General features: G+C 37.3%; 1 protein-coding gene across 1 annotated transcript in view; it reads right to left on the bottom strand.

Annotated features, from left to right (window-relative positions):
* Positions 1-14,525, bottom strand: part of LOC128739600 (PDZ domain-containing protein 8) — a 53,791-nt gene that overhangs the window by 13,750 nt on the left and 25,516 nt on the right. The window contains exons 2-3 of the mRNA XM_053835096.1: positions 418-615; positions 34-226 (exon numbers count right to left, since the gene is read on the bottom strand). Coding sequence (XP_053691071.1) covers positions 34-226; positions 418-615 — 391 coding nt within the window. The remainder of the gene's footprint in view (positions 1-33; positions 227-417; positions 616-14,525) is intronic.

Raw genomic sequence — 14,525 nt, 5'->3', positions numbered from 1 at the left:
TAATTCTTTGAAAACGCTATAATTTTTGACAACCTTTCAAAGCGAGTGATCCTTTTTTGCCGAGTACCATATCGGCGTCAATGGACAACCGAAAATGACCCTCGTAATGCAAATCTAGCAGAGCATCTAAACTTTCGATGTGCCCTTCGTCGGGGTGTAACTCCACTTGGTGCAATCGAAAGTTTTTTATTTCCGGAAACTGATTACCCAAATCGAGATCTCGAATCTAAAAATAGAAAATGTTGACGATGAATTCAAATAACTTCATTGTTCATTCATTGTTTTCGCTTCACTGCCGAAATTTGTCGGCATACACTCGTACTGTTTTCTATCGTGACTAACAATGTCCCTTGAGGTGAAAAGTACACCGCAGGTGTCAAAATGAGTTCGCGGTTACACGTGGCTGAAAACACTTACCGACAACTTGTCGAACAGCTTCCCTGTTGTGGTTTTACTGATTAATTCATCCAGCTCGAGCGACAGTTTCCGGTGGAACCATTTCCGTACGCGGTTCGAATGGCGCAGTTCAAAGTAGAGAAATTGCAGTATTAAGTTAATGGCCATTATGGTCGATTTGCTTTCGGCGTCCGGTGCTTTAATGCTGGCCAGCAGTGTCTGCAAATAGATAGCGTGAGAAAATATACAGGATAATGAAATGGGCTACACTTAACAACGTAAACATATTTGTTCGTGTTTATTCGTCCCTTGCAGGGGACTATTTTTCGCTAAATCAAGCCAACATTAAGGTTACGTGGATTATGGTCACATAAAAAGTTGTGAGAAAGAGAATTAAAAAGTAAAAACATGGAAAACATTCCCATGTGATGTTTTATTATCAACGTGAAATGATACTCAGGAAAATTGTATTTGGCCCCTTGACCCCATCGATGTCTATCAAAATAATGTAGCTATGTATAGCAGAATTGAAAACAAGTGTTTGTCTTTCTAAATTTATCTAAAACTGGCATAAGTCCAGTATTGAAAATTGTTTAAACTATGTGTACTGCACATTTTTGTTCTTCAGCCCAAGTCGAGTAAGTATTTGTCGCTGATTTTCTTAGGTGATTCATCCCAGTGCTGTAGCTAGTAATTATGGATTCAATTCTTCCAACGGAATTGTAAATATCTCTTCCATTTCATTTTCAATAGAATCAGGTCCTATTTAACAGTATGATTTCAAATAAAATTTTCCGGCACTCAATGTGAAAGCATGGCTTTGCACGGTTTAACAAAAGCAATCTCCCAGAAGCTGCATATTAAATGACTCGACTATCATCTTAGTGCATTGAAATAACGGTCACAATACTGGTTGAAGGTTGCTATATTCATTGTTCGCGGTATCTTGCTTTTTTTTCTCCGGTTCGTAATACCACCGGACCCTTACCGCTCATAATAAATTTTGTTACGTACAAAAACCTTCCAGTTGGCTTCGTGGTACAACGCTGTCCTAACAAGTTAGTCATTGTATGTTCGCAAATATACTATATTAACAATATAGTTCACTTCGCAAAATCTCATATATATCCGAAAAGACGCAAAAGTAACACCCTCTTGCGGACAAAAAGGCGACTAAAAGCTTTTTGTAACAAACATTTTTAAGCGTGCAACCAATGCATAAGTAAAAGGTGCGGTAGATTGAATATGCTATCTCTAGCCCTATGACGTCATTCTTCTAAATTGTAACATTAGATATAAAAATTAATTGTGAATACTAGAAACTATCCGGCTTTTTACGAACCATAATGTCGGACGTGTACGTAATAGTTGTACAACATTTTTGACATTTCAGTATCATGCAGGAATAAACTAAAAACAATTAATTTATAATTATCATAACTTTTCATTCATGCTCTATTGTATTAACCCTTGACGTTTGTTATCAGGATTGAAAAAATCGGATTTATGAAAATGTAGGGAACAAATCAGACTACTTTTGCTGATTGACGGTTTGCGACAAAACTTTGCCCACGTATCCGTTTGCCTAGAGATATAATAAAATAGGAACATAACTGGAAATCGAAATAGTTTACCTTTTGATAGAATTAATTTGGAAAAAGAAATCACTGGAGGGTGTTTCTTTTAAACTGGAACATCCGAAAACTGCACAGTATATGCGACTCATTTCACAAATTTAGCACTTGAACAATAATAAAACTAACAGGATTAGTTTGTTATACGAAAAATTGACAAAAGTCTTGGTTTGAGCGATCCAACCAAATGTTTAAATTGTAGCAACGTTTTTATTTTAAACCGTTTAGTAAATTTTCACTTAATACGCGGCTACGAAAATAAGGTGCTGCCACCAGTAAATGTTTAGTCTTCAAAACAAGCAAGGTCAGGAAATCATTAAAGAGTGTGAGGAACAGAAAGATTTTTGACAATAATTCTTCATTTACACTCACATATCTCAATAGAGTTAACAAAAGGGCGAATGCCCCAGGTGTAAACAAAACGCGTGAGTTATTTTTTGCTGGACGAGCCTAGCAAAATCAACTCTCAAATGGCTTTTTACGCTTGCGGCATTCGCCCTTTTGTTGATTCTATCTTCATATGCGCAATTCCATGAGTGTAAAAGGGATGATGGAGAATTGAATTGAATTGAATTGAAAATAGAACCAGCAAACCAGAGAATGTGGCAAACGTGAACAAGCCGAGCGAGAGCTGATTTTCTTATACTGGTCCAGCAGAAAATAGCTCATTCGTTTGGGTTACATTTGTGACATTCGCCCTTTTGTTAATTCTATCTAGAAATGGTTAAACTCTATACTGAAAGTTGAGTTGTTTCCGATAGACGTGTTCAATTTACGGTGTACTTTGGTAACCTTTTATGCCGCAATGGCGTTAGTAGTCGTGTCTTCAGGATTATAGAGGAGTGAACTATATTGTTAATATAGTATATTTGATGTTCGGTTCTAGGTTGGTAGAAGCTGTTAGAGTCAATAGGATCGAGCACTAGTCCCGCAATTGTCTTTTATCCTAACAGCTGGCTGTAAAGTCTGTCAAATAAAAATCAGGAGATCCAATTTCGAAAGCATATAGAACACCTACGCTTTTCTATATATAAAAAATAAAAATCAAGACTTGATTTTATTGAACCAGTCCATCAATTTTTCCACAGTGTCTCCTTCTGATACCGCCGAGTATTATTAATCAACTCCAGTATAGTTTGCAAGACAAACTTACTCCATACAATTTACATTATTACGCGTTACGTAACTAGTAGTTTCTGTACATTATGCGACTGATGTCTATCAGCAGTCTTGCACTGGTTGTGGTGCGGTGGATGTGCAAAGTTTTCACATTTATCCCTGTTGAGGCATGAAATGTGTAGTTCACAAAGAAATTGCAGCCTTGCATGCTGCAGGCACTCAACAGAATCACTTTAGCAATGAATTAGCTATCGAACTAGTTGAGCAAAAACAATAGGCACTGCGAAATACCTTTTGAGATTCTGTGATAAATTACTGCGATTACGTTTTTATGATGTGTGCCATCAATTATTGCTATTATGTGAAGGTGAAAAAAATTAAACCGAAACATACATAAATATCAATTTTTAAAGTCAGCACATGTTAAAGTTGGAAACAAATTATGAATGATTTTTTTTCTTCATGAAAAGCTGTTTGTTTTGGAACTTTGCTTGACATTGAAAACCGTAGCATATAATAAATGCTAAGAATCGCTTGCCTTGCCTGGCGCTACGCCAAAAATTTTCATTTATTTGCAAGTTAAACTGTTGACGAATGTCCTCAAAGAAAGAGTGTTTTCTCACCTCTCTTTTATTTATGTAATGGACTTTTATTCAATTCGGATGTCGACATTATTGAGACGAGGGGAATTAGGATTTCAGCTTCTCGTGTGAAAAGTTTAGTTTTCGTGGTTAATTTCGAGGAAAGTAGCAACACAGCCTTTTGTAGCTCTTGGGGGCATAAATCCAAACACATGTATCGGCTGCTTTCGGTCATTGTTAAATTAGATTCTTAATTTCAATGGATTTCCAGCTGAGGCTGGGTCGCCTCTTTTCGGTCATCGTGGCACAGACCAAAATTGGCACCAATATTCACATGTCGCATGTTTTATGGCACATATAAATGGCGAAAATTCGAATTGATGGCACTTCAGACTTCTATTCGCTGCACTCACTGTTGCGTTGCTAACTTATTTGGATTATTTCCTGAATGGTAATTTTTGACGTAGGACTACGTCTTACGGCAAGTTTTGAGATAGGGTGTCATTCCAAAAAATCAAAAAATGCGAGCGTCACGAAAAATGAAAGGTTTTGAGCGCTAATAGCTCAGCGATTTTCAACATTCTTACACCAATCAATCGGAAAATCTCATTTCAACAAGATTTCAACAAGTTTTCTCATTTCAACAAGATTTCTTAACACCGCGGTTAAACCTAGACCATTTTGATGTCCTTGCTTGGGAACTACGCCAGAAAGAGTAAGAAAGCCCCCTCGTGCCAACAGATTTCTGACGAACGCGATTAAACCTAGTCCAATTTGATGTCTGTGTTAGGGAAGTGTGCCAGAAAAAATAACACAAGTTCGTTCTCCCAACAGATCGCAAAATCTTTACTGCGAGACGATTAAACCTCGGCGAATTTGATATCTGTGTTGGAAAAATGTGCTACAGCTGTAGTGTTCGGTTATAATACGACTCTGTATGAATACGCATGCTTGTCGTTTCATTAGAAGTGTAGTGAAAAGATATGCTGTTGATAAAATAGGATTGAACTGGTAGAATCTCTTCAACGGTGGGTAATAAAAACAGTCTTTAATTTCAGTAAGGTAGCAGGAAAGCAATAGTTTGTGTTCTTGATTTCGTTAAATTGTTTTCAAATGCAGAATCTTTTGAGAATTGAACGTATGCAATGTTACTACTTGGATAAATGTTACATACAACGCATGTAGCATGTATATATGTTGCATATAGCATGTATACATGGAGAATCGAATGATTACAAGCAAGAATACATGCTACTATCACTACAAAGAGACTTACGTAGTCCTGCGTCACCTATATATGCGGTCGTGTCTTGTATACAACCCCTCTGATTTTTACATAAATTTTTGGCAAGACTACTTAATAGGATCCATGGGAAGTTCAATATATCAAGATCATTCAAAATTCAGCAAGAGTAAATTATAAGTTAAGAGATACTCTGGATGTAGATTATCTATACCTATAAAAAAGGATTTCTGTCTGTCTGTCCCTATGTTCCTTTTAGAATCGAAAACCACTGAACCGAACGGCGTGAAAATTTGCATGTAGGGGTTTTTGGGGCTACGGAAGGTTCTCTCGATGGCAAAAGACCCCTCCCCCCACTAAGAGGGGGGCTCCCATACAAATCTATACCTATAAAAATGGATTTCTGTCTGTATGTCCGAATGTTCTTTATAGAATCGCAAACTACTGAACCGATCGGCGTGAAAATTTGCATATAGGGGTTTTTGGGGCCAGGGAAGGTTCTTATGATGGTTAGAGACCTCTCCTCACACTAAGAGGGGGGGCTCCCATACAAATGAAACACAAATTTCTGCATAACTCAAGAACTAATCAAGCAAATGGAACAAAATTTTACATGTGGGTGTTTTTGGAGACAAGAATTTTTTCTATGGTGAATTGAGACCCCTCCCCATTTTAGGAGGGGGGGGCTCCTATACAAATGAAATACAAATTTTCTCGTAACTCGAGAACTAATTAATCAAATGGAACCATATTTGGCATGTGGGTGTTTTTAGAGGCATAAATTTTTTCTATGATGAATTGAGACCCCTTACCTTTTTAGGCCCCTTACCTATTTTATTGGAGTGCAGGAAAGGCCAAAAATATATTGCGTAGTTCAATTGTTAATTTCGGCCTCATCTCGAAGTTTCGCAGTTTCGTCCAGTCTACCATTTTTCTCACCAAACGCTCCTCCATTTTAATAAAATAGTTTACGTTGGACCGTGACAGGGTCAGAGATAAGTAAAACAAAAAAATCAGAAAGATTGTATTGCAGACACAACGACGACCAGGAGCGCAGCGAGCAAAATGGTTAGACCAGGTGGAGTGAGATCTGGCGGAGAGTACTGGGTGTTCGAGGAATTTGCGAGCGGTAGTCCTCAACCGACTTACATGGAGAAACTTTATTTAACAGGCTTTGTCTTAGGATGGCAAGCCACCTAAGTAAGCAAGCAAAAGGCCTGAGCTTCTTATTTAGCCTCGAGGTACGACCCTGGTCTAGCAAGCAAGACGTTGCATGTTCAAATCTCGACTAAGAAAGAGAGAGTATTAGAATCAATAGAATCGTAGCAGCTCTGCAACTGTCCTCTACTCTTACAGCTGGCTGCGAAGTCTGTCGTACAAAAACAGAAGATCAAGTTTCCCAATCGGAATATAGTATCTAAGGTTTGCTTTGCATACGATCGAAAGTGAAGCTTGTACATTAAATTACCAAATGACGATATATTGGTTTTCTCTGTTTAGCGATTAGAAACCAATCTTTTCAAGAAAACCATATAATTGCTGCATCTTTTATGAATCGAATGGTATACGAATCATTAAGATCCGTTCTAAATTGGAAGAGCTATTAGTGTTCAAAATCATTCATCCTTTCGTGACGCTGGTTTGAATCCAAATTTTGGATTGACACCCTGCGGTAAGACGTAGTTCTACGTCATAAAACACACACGGTGTGGTAAAAACACCAGCGTGCTGATCGACGGTCGGCATCAGACTGCTAAGTTCCTACCACAATGCAGTCGATAATCGTTTATCTTCTCGGTAATAGAAGCAAAAAGAGCATCATACAAGATCATACAAAAAATAATTACCGTCGGTGAGTGGAGCGTATGTGTGTGCGTACGAATGGTTAGACTTGAAGGGCGGAAACTAGATGTGAGGCTATCAAATGTAGGGTGTCTTGTGGTGATAGTTTAATTGTCAAAACACTCGGGTGCCAACCGGGAGAGTGTGGGTTAGAGTCTCACTTACCAATTGAACTACGCAATATATTTTTGGCCTCATATCGAACTTTCACAATTCCAGTCTACCATTCTTCTCACCAAACGTTCCTACAAGCAAAGCAAAGCAAAGCCTAGGTGCTACATTCCGTTATCGAAACTTGACCTTCTGTTTTTATTCGACAGACTTCGCAGCCAGCTGTTAGAGTGCAGAATAATTGCAGGGCCAGTTACTACGATCCTATTGACTCCAACAGCCTCTCCCAGTTGAGATTCGAATACATGATGACTGGCTTATTAGACAACCGTCATACCACGAAGCCAACTGGGAGGCTCCTCCACTTTCGTAAAAAAACCTGTATTAAAATGAACGTTTGCATGCATCAAGGGGAGGTCCAAGTGAGTAAAAGGGTTGCGTTTTTCTTTTATTTAGACCAATTGCAGTTCCGCAAGAGGTTGAGAGACACAATAACAGGGGCGAATTATGGGAGGTGGAGCCAAGTGGAGGGCTCCTAGGAGGAATATATGAAAAAAGCCTTGTTCTTTTTGGATATAGGGATTTTCAGAGAGCAAATAGATGCATAATTGGCTATTTGAGTTTTACTGTATCCTTTGTTGTTACGGTGCTACAACGCTAGTACCTCATAAGTAACTAAGTGAACGTTCATTTAGTTACTAATGAGGTACTAGCATTGCAGCTCTGTAACTACAAAAGATCAGCTAAATTGTAGATTATATCTAGTTCCACAAACATCTCATGCATAATTTTGTCAAATTTTGCTCGTCTGAGACGGTACTGTCAAATGGATCAAAATTGAGTCAAAGTGATCGGACCATCCCTGGGGACAGCTGACTGGAGGTTCCTTTCCGGGGGGTCGAGAATGTTCCGCTATAAATCCGAAACGCCTGGATGGTTCTTCATCAGACTTGACACACATGTTTTCTGACATCAAAGAATCAGCGCAAGAGGGTTGACAAAAGAAGGAGGCGGTCTCTTACAAGTAGTGAGGAAGGTTCAAATGGGTAAAGGGGTGTTTTCTCGCATTTGGTACGATGCAGTTGTACAAGTGGCTGGACGACAAGTGTAGATATCCGAAAGATGGGAATAAGGTGGCCTTCGACAAGGAGAAGGTTCAAAAACGTGAAAAAGGCTTTGTGCTGATTTAGGGTACGGGAGGGTATTTCCAGCCCATTAAGCGGTAGCCTGAACAATATTCAGGAACTACGTCGAAACTATATTTATTCGAGACAAGATTTTTATACCAGTTGATAGAATATTATTTACTGAATATCGGCGTGCATTTTGATCTTAATGAAACGCTACTGAATTTGAGTTATAGTCGCGAGAAATAATGAAGTCTCTGCGACTAAATTTGATCCATTTTCTATAGTGGTGTCCGTGTTTTTTTAATCCGACAGGCCGAACTAGCCAGCACAGGGATTAAATGCTTTTCAACACCAGATCAAAAGAGAGATCGATAGATAACATGTCGGTATTGCAAAGATACTGGCTCATTGAAGATATCCCCCCGCTAATCCGACACCCAATAATCCGACGACACAATAGTCCGGATCTCGCTAATCCAGAAAATTCCGAATTAAAAAGTATTGAACTTGACTTCTTTCAATCGAACACTACCTTCGTTTGGCGTCAGAATGGCACTCTTTCTAACTAAATGGAAATGGTACATTTTGCTGCATCTAACTACGTTCACGTTTGCTATGGCTATAATATTTTCATTGCTATTCTCAATAGATTGATGTGCTTGCACTTCTTTCGACACTAACTAAGAATTTCAAAGTATTTTGTTGACGAAATTGAGCATTACTGAGTATAAAACATAGTTATTGCGTACTTACGACAACTATTTTCAAAAATTTCCGGAGTTGTTTACGTATGGATGTAAACAAAACCACATTTCAAACTCACGCTGACGTCAGTTTGACTGTCGGATTATCGAGTCAAAATTCGCTAATTCGGCTATAAATTTGTCGGATTAGCGGGGCGGTACTGTAACTAGTTTTGCAGTTACAACAGCTTGCTGCTGGCGCTAGTGTATCATTGAATCGTACATATACACTAGCACCAGAAGCAAGTGGTTGTCAGTGGTGTTACTAGGTATGTTAACCAGATAGAAGAGTTTCAGGAGCAATTGCCTCACACATTGGTAGTAGTGTAACTAGAGCACCATATGCTGAAATTAAAAACAAAATGCTGCAAGTGCTAGTGAATGAAAATTGATTTATATTTATATTTTCATATCAGAAGGGAATTTTTGTGTTCTTCCGTGATAAAAAGAAGTAGAATTGTTCTGTGATATCATATTCACAGCTGTTTAGTTTCTAGAATAAGTAAACGTGATCATAATTGTGTGTTTTCCAAAACATCATCAAGAGCGGATACGCGTAAGCGATTGCTGCTGGTTTTTTCAGCCTAATTACGTGCCAGTAGAAAAACAGTGGTTTTGATGTTTATTGAACAAAATTTTGCAAATTACTTATTTTTTTATGAAAATAGTTATAACACATTAAAGCTCATGAGTGCTACATTCGTTTCAGTATTGTTATATAGCGGGAAAGTTTTCATTTGGGAAAGTGTAACCAAATAGGGTAATGTATGCCGAAATTAGCAGCGTGCTGGGAATACCCTTCCGTACCCTATATAGATTACCGAAAAGAATACAGGTTTACAAGTGACTTGGAACAACAGGAAAAGGGAGTTGACAAAGCGTAAACACATTTAATTTTCAATTAACAGATGTAAAAGTGGTTGAAAGACAAAGGACCCCGAGTAAGATCGGGCAATTAGCTAGTATTTATTAAAATCCCAAAATAGTCAATATCGGTGAGTACGCACCTGAGTTTCAAGGCTCTTCATTTTACAGTTAGTTGACAGGAAGCACGAAGCATTGTGAAATGTGAAAGTAAACATCTAAACAAAAGACAATACACTCAAGTTGCTTTTTACGCGAAGGATACGTCAAATCAATATCGCGTAAATTCCGGAACTCGCGTAAAATACCGCAATAATTCCAAAATTTGCTTGAAAAGCGACTTCAGTGTATATTTTTATATCCACAGTCTGACAGCTCGTGCAGAATATAAACAATGATCGACTCAAAATAAATGTTACATTTCGTGATCGGTATACAGGAAGGCAGCGGAGTACAATTGGAAAAGCTTGAAGGAGTTCTGATATTAATCATTTTGGCCAGCTTTTTAACCCGAGAACAGGGAAGTGTTCAACGACTAGGAATATATTTATATGGAAAGCGACTGGTACGGGATGTCCATGCTTTCTTCTTTCCTCTCTATTTCAAGGCGTTGAATGAAATTAGGAATCTTTTTTGGTAGATGATGGAACGTGAGATTGCTTTGTTCGATTGTGCTTGTGCACCGGTGCACCGGTGGTCCCATTGGTATCAGAACACGCGTTTTTTTAATTGCGCCGAAATGGTTGATTATACTGGTTAAGTATGTTCAGAGAAATTTCTCAGCGTTAAAAGCTCTTTCATATGGCATGAACGATTATTGGATTAATCCCCCTAAAAGTTAGATAAAAAATTTATTTTTTGAACAGTAAGAGATACAGCAAAACAATGTTCTACAAAATTTTTGAAAAGATTATTATAAAGAACTTTGCCATAGAAAGTAACCTTCTAGCTATTATAGTTTTAGAGATAAAGAACAATTTTTATGGAGACTTTACGAAAATCAATTTTTTGACCACAGTGCTTTCTACAGTTTTTATACGCATTAGACATGTTCGGCAAAGATTTTCTAACAGTCAAATTACATACTTTTGTAGAATATAGTAACTTGCTATCGTCAATATTTGCGGAGAAAATTAAGGTTTTCGTTTAAAAATTAACCAATTTTCAACAGCAATAACTCCCAAACATGCAAATATATTCAAGCCATTTATTACCCATGTGAAAGTACAAGAAAAATACTACAAAATGCAAAACAAATTAGCTTGACCCTGGCTATCCCTCTACCAAAACACTCGCATTGTAAATTGTTACTCGGTTGAATTTAATATGGCGTAATGTAAAAACCGTGTTATCCCGAACAAGTAAGTGTGCAAATTAAATAATGAAAATGTGTAATCCAAGCAGCATGGATTATTAAGATTTTCAAAATTCGTTTTCGGATGAAATTTGATTACTGCAGTTCGAGGTGTACGAATTTCGAAATGTATTTGAAGATTCTTCATCCTCACTATCGCTATTATTGTGCATATCATATGTACTGACCAACAGTTGCAGTAGGTACATCTTCAGAAGACATGGCGTTTTTGTTATTTGGTAGTTCCCTCATGCTAGAAATTACCGGATCAGAAGATTCTAATAGACGGCAGAAGATCCGTATTTGTAGCCATTCTGGAGATCTTCTTTGTGTGATGAGTTCGGAACTGTTGTATGTCCTTGTCCACCATTGTCATCATCAGCTCGTAACCACTACCGTTCTACCTTCACATTCAATGGATGTAGGATGAATTTTTGCGATTTGCTAGTATATGTTAATTTTTTCTTGCAGCGTTAGTGCAGTCGTTTCCTTTGCAAACTGGAGATGCAACGGCCGGCAATACCTGGTCGAAGACGATCTAATTAGGCTAATTCAAAGAAACATATCTGGTCGAAGATAAATGTAGATTTAGGAATATATTCTTTCCATTTGTTACTGCTTTCATGGGAACAATTGATGTGACACAAAGGCTTGAGTTGGACTTCGTGCCATCATCATCAATGAATGTTTGCTAATACTCGCTAAGATCTGCGGTTCCATCTTCCATCGCAACCGTACTTTAAGAAAAAAGTTGCTGTCTTCAGTTCTTCATCAGATAACGTGTTTAGTGATGCAGCTTTCCAGTTGATAATACTTGACGAGGTCTGATATGCACAGTAACAGCGATAGTGAGGATGAAGTATCTTCAAATACACTTCGAAATTTGTACACCTCGAACTGCAGTAATTAAATTTCATCCAAAAACGAATTTTGAAAATCTTAATAATCCATGCTGCTTGGATTACACATTTTCATAATTTATTTTGCACACTTTACTTGATCGGGATAACACGGTTTTTACACTACGCCATATTAACTTCAACCGAGTAACAATTTTCAATGCGAGTGTTTTGGTAGAGGGATAGCCAGGGTCAAGCTAATTTGTTTTGCATTTTATAGTATTTTTCTTGTACTTTCACATGGGTAATAAATGGCTTGAATATATTTGCATGTTTGGGAGTTATTGCTGTTGAAAATTGGTTAATTTTTAAACGAAAACCTTAATTTTCTCCGCAAATATTGACGATAGCAAGTTACTATATTCTACAAAAGTATGTAATTTGACTGTTAGAAAATCTTTGCCGAACATATCTAATGCGTATAAATACTGTAGAAAGCACTGTGGTCAAAAAATTGATTTTCGTAAAGTCTCCATAAAAATTGTTCTTTATCTCTAAAACTATAATAGCTAGAAGGTTACTTTCTATGGCAAAGTTCTTTATAATAATCTTTTCAAAAATTTTGTAGAACATTGTTTTGCTGTATCTCTTACTGTTCAAAAAATAAATTTTTTATCTAACTTTTAGGGGGATTAATCCAATAATCGTTCATGCCATATGAAAGAGCTTTTAACGCTGAGAAATTTCTCTGAACATACTTAACCAGTATAATCAACCATTTCGGCGCAATTAAAAAAACGCGTGTTCTGATACCAATGGGACCACTGTGCGGTGTTGTGTTGCTGTTTACAGTTGGGCCTATTTCGGTTGCCGCTTGTGACCTTCCACGGTGTGGATTGTAGTCCACAACCGTCCACACCGAGGAAGATTAAAAATGGTTAGTTATGCTATGCGTATCTGTGGAGGGCGGCGTGGTGTTTGGTGTATTGCACTTTGGTGGGGCACTTTCCTTAGCTTCTCACTGATTCGGGAATTCTACCAAAAGTAATTTTCTGGGCTAAACATTTTTATTATGAGAGTATTATTGTTCTACGGATTGGATTAAATAGTTATGAATTTTTGAAATTAGGTCATGTAAATCCTAGGTAATTTTTTGGAAAATAAGAAATTTTTAAACACATTTGGTTTATAAGTATAACTAGGTATGATAGTAAACGAAACCTTCGACCTAAATCTGTACGATAAAGTTGAAAGAATCAACTGAGAAAAAAAATATGGTGTCGCTCGTCGAACGGAAAATTTATTTATTACCATTAAGTTAGTAACGCGCGTCGTCATTTAGCACAATTTTGCGGTAAAGAGATACTCGGGCGTCCTTTCCGTTAGTCAATTAGCGAACGTCTGGCGTTTTTCATGGTCTAGTGGTTTAGTTATGGATTATGACTCATTATCCAATTTTACTAAATATTCGGATTCATACTAAACAATCGGTTTCGGGTTCATAATAGGGAAGTCTATTGATGCTTAGTAACTGTATTCACCAATCTCAAGGTTAACTTGTGGCAGTTAGAATGGCAAACGAGTTTCTTAAAACATTTTTTTCAATCTGCTACCTGTAGCGACGTTGCATTTCAAGAAACAATTTCATGAAAGGCGTTTTGGCGGAAAAATAGAATTTTTTTCTTTCTTTTTTCTAACGACGTATAGCAGTCGGCTTAACTTTTCTGTTGGGGAAAAATAAATGATTGATACGAGAAATGTAGATTCAATGTAGAAAATTCTTGAATTTTCAGTTTGCTTGAATGTACATTTCTCGCATTAAGCATTTATTCTTCCCCAACAGAAAAATAGAATAACACTAGTAGAGAAAAAATGCCGACTTTTTCATGAATTTTAGCTACATACATATGTTTTTCAAAGGTAGAGGAATATATCATGAAATATTTTGGTGCCAATTAACCAACTTGATCTACCTAAGAAACATATTAAATAGATGATAAAAAAATATTAAATTCATGGAAAGTTTTCAAGTAGTCTTGAAAGCAACGTGATTAGGCGTCGGTTGTTGTCCGTACTTTATGGCAGGTATATTTATCTAATCTGAGTATGCATGAGTTAATTTTTTCATTATCCACTGTTTTATAAATTAAACTCCTAGAAGTGAACTAACCGTGAGCTGGAAGCTTCTGAAAAAAAAAGCTTCTATTCGAAATTCAATTTCCTTAATTATACTTTACTAACGTGTCACTGACAGTGCTAGTGATTTTAACCACTGAAGCACGATTTATATGTGCCAACGCGCAATCAGTGGATTTATTTATGCTCGAGTTGTTAGCAGCCTCGATTGTGAAAAGAATAGAAAACTGTTGTCCGGTCGTTTCTGTATTTTCGCAATTAAATTTATTTCCTTGTTCGGGCTTGTCTATTTGCCGCTGGGTTGCGGCTATTGGAGACTACCTATATCAGAAACTGGTTATTAATGTAACTACGGAAGGTTTACTATAACCGGCTATAACTGGTTGCTTTCTAAATACTGTGGTTCGTAATATTTTGGATCAGCGGGAAACCACAATTTTACTGTTAAGGGAAGGGGGGGGGGATCACCTACTCCTCTCTAATATCTTTAATATAAAATATGAATATGTACTGCACAAAGCAAAAGACACGAA

Source organism: Sabethes cyaneus, chromosome 3 (assembly GCF_943734655.1).
Source record: "Sabethes cyaneus chromosome 3, idSabCyanKW18_F2, whole genome shotgun sequence".
Lineage (NCBI taxonomy): Eukaryota > Metazoa > Arthropoda > Insecta > Diptera > Culicidae > Sabethes > Sabethes cyaneus.
The sequence above is the reverse complement of the archived record's forward strand: the minus strand, read 5'-3'. Positions and strand labels throughout refer to the sequence as shown.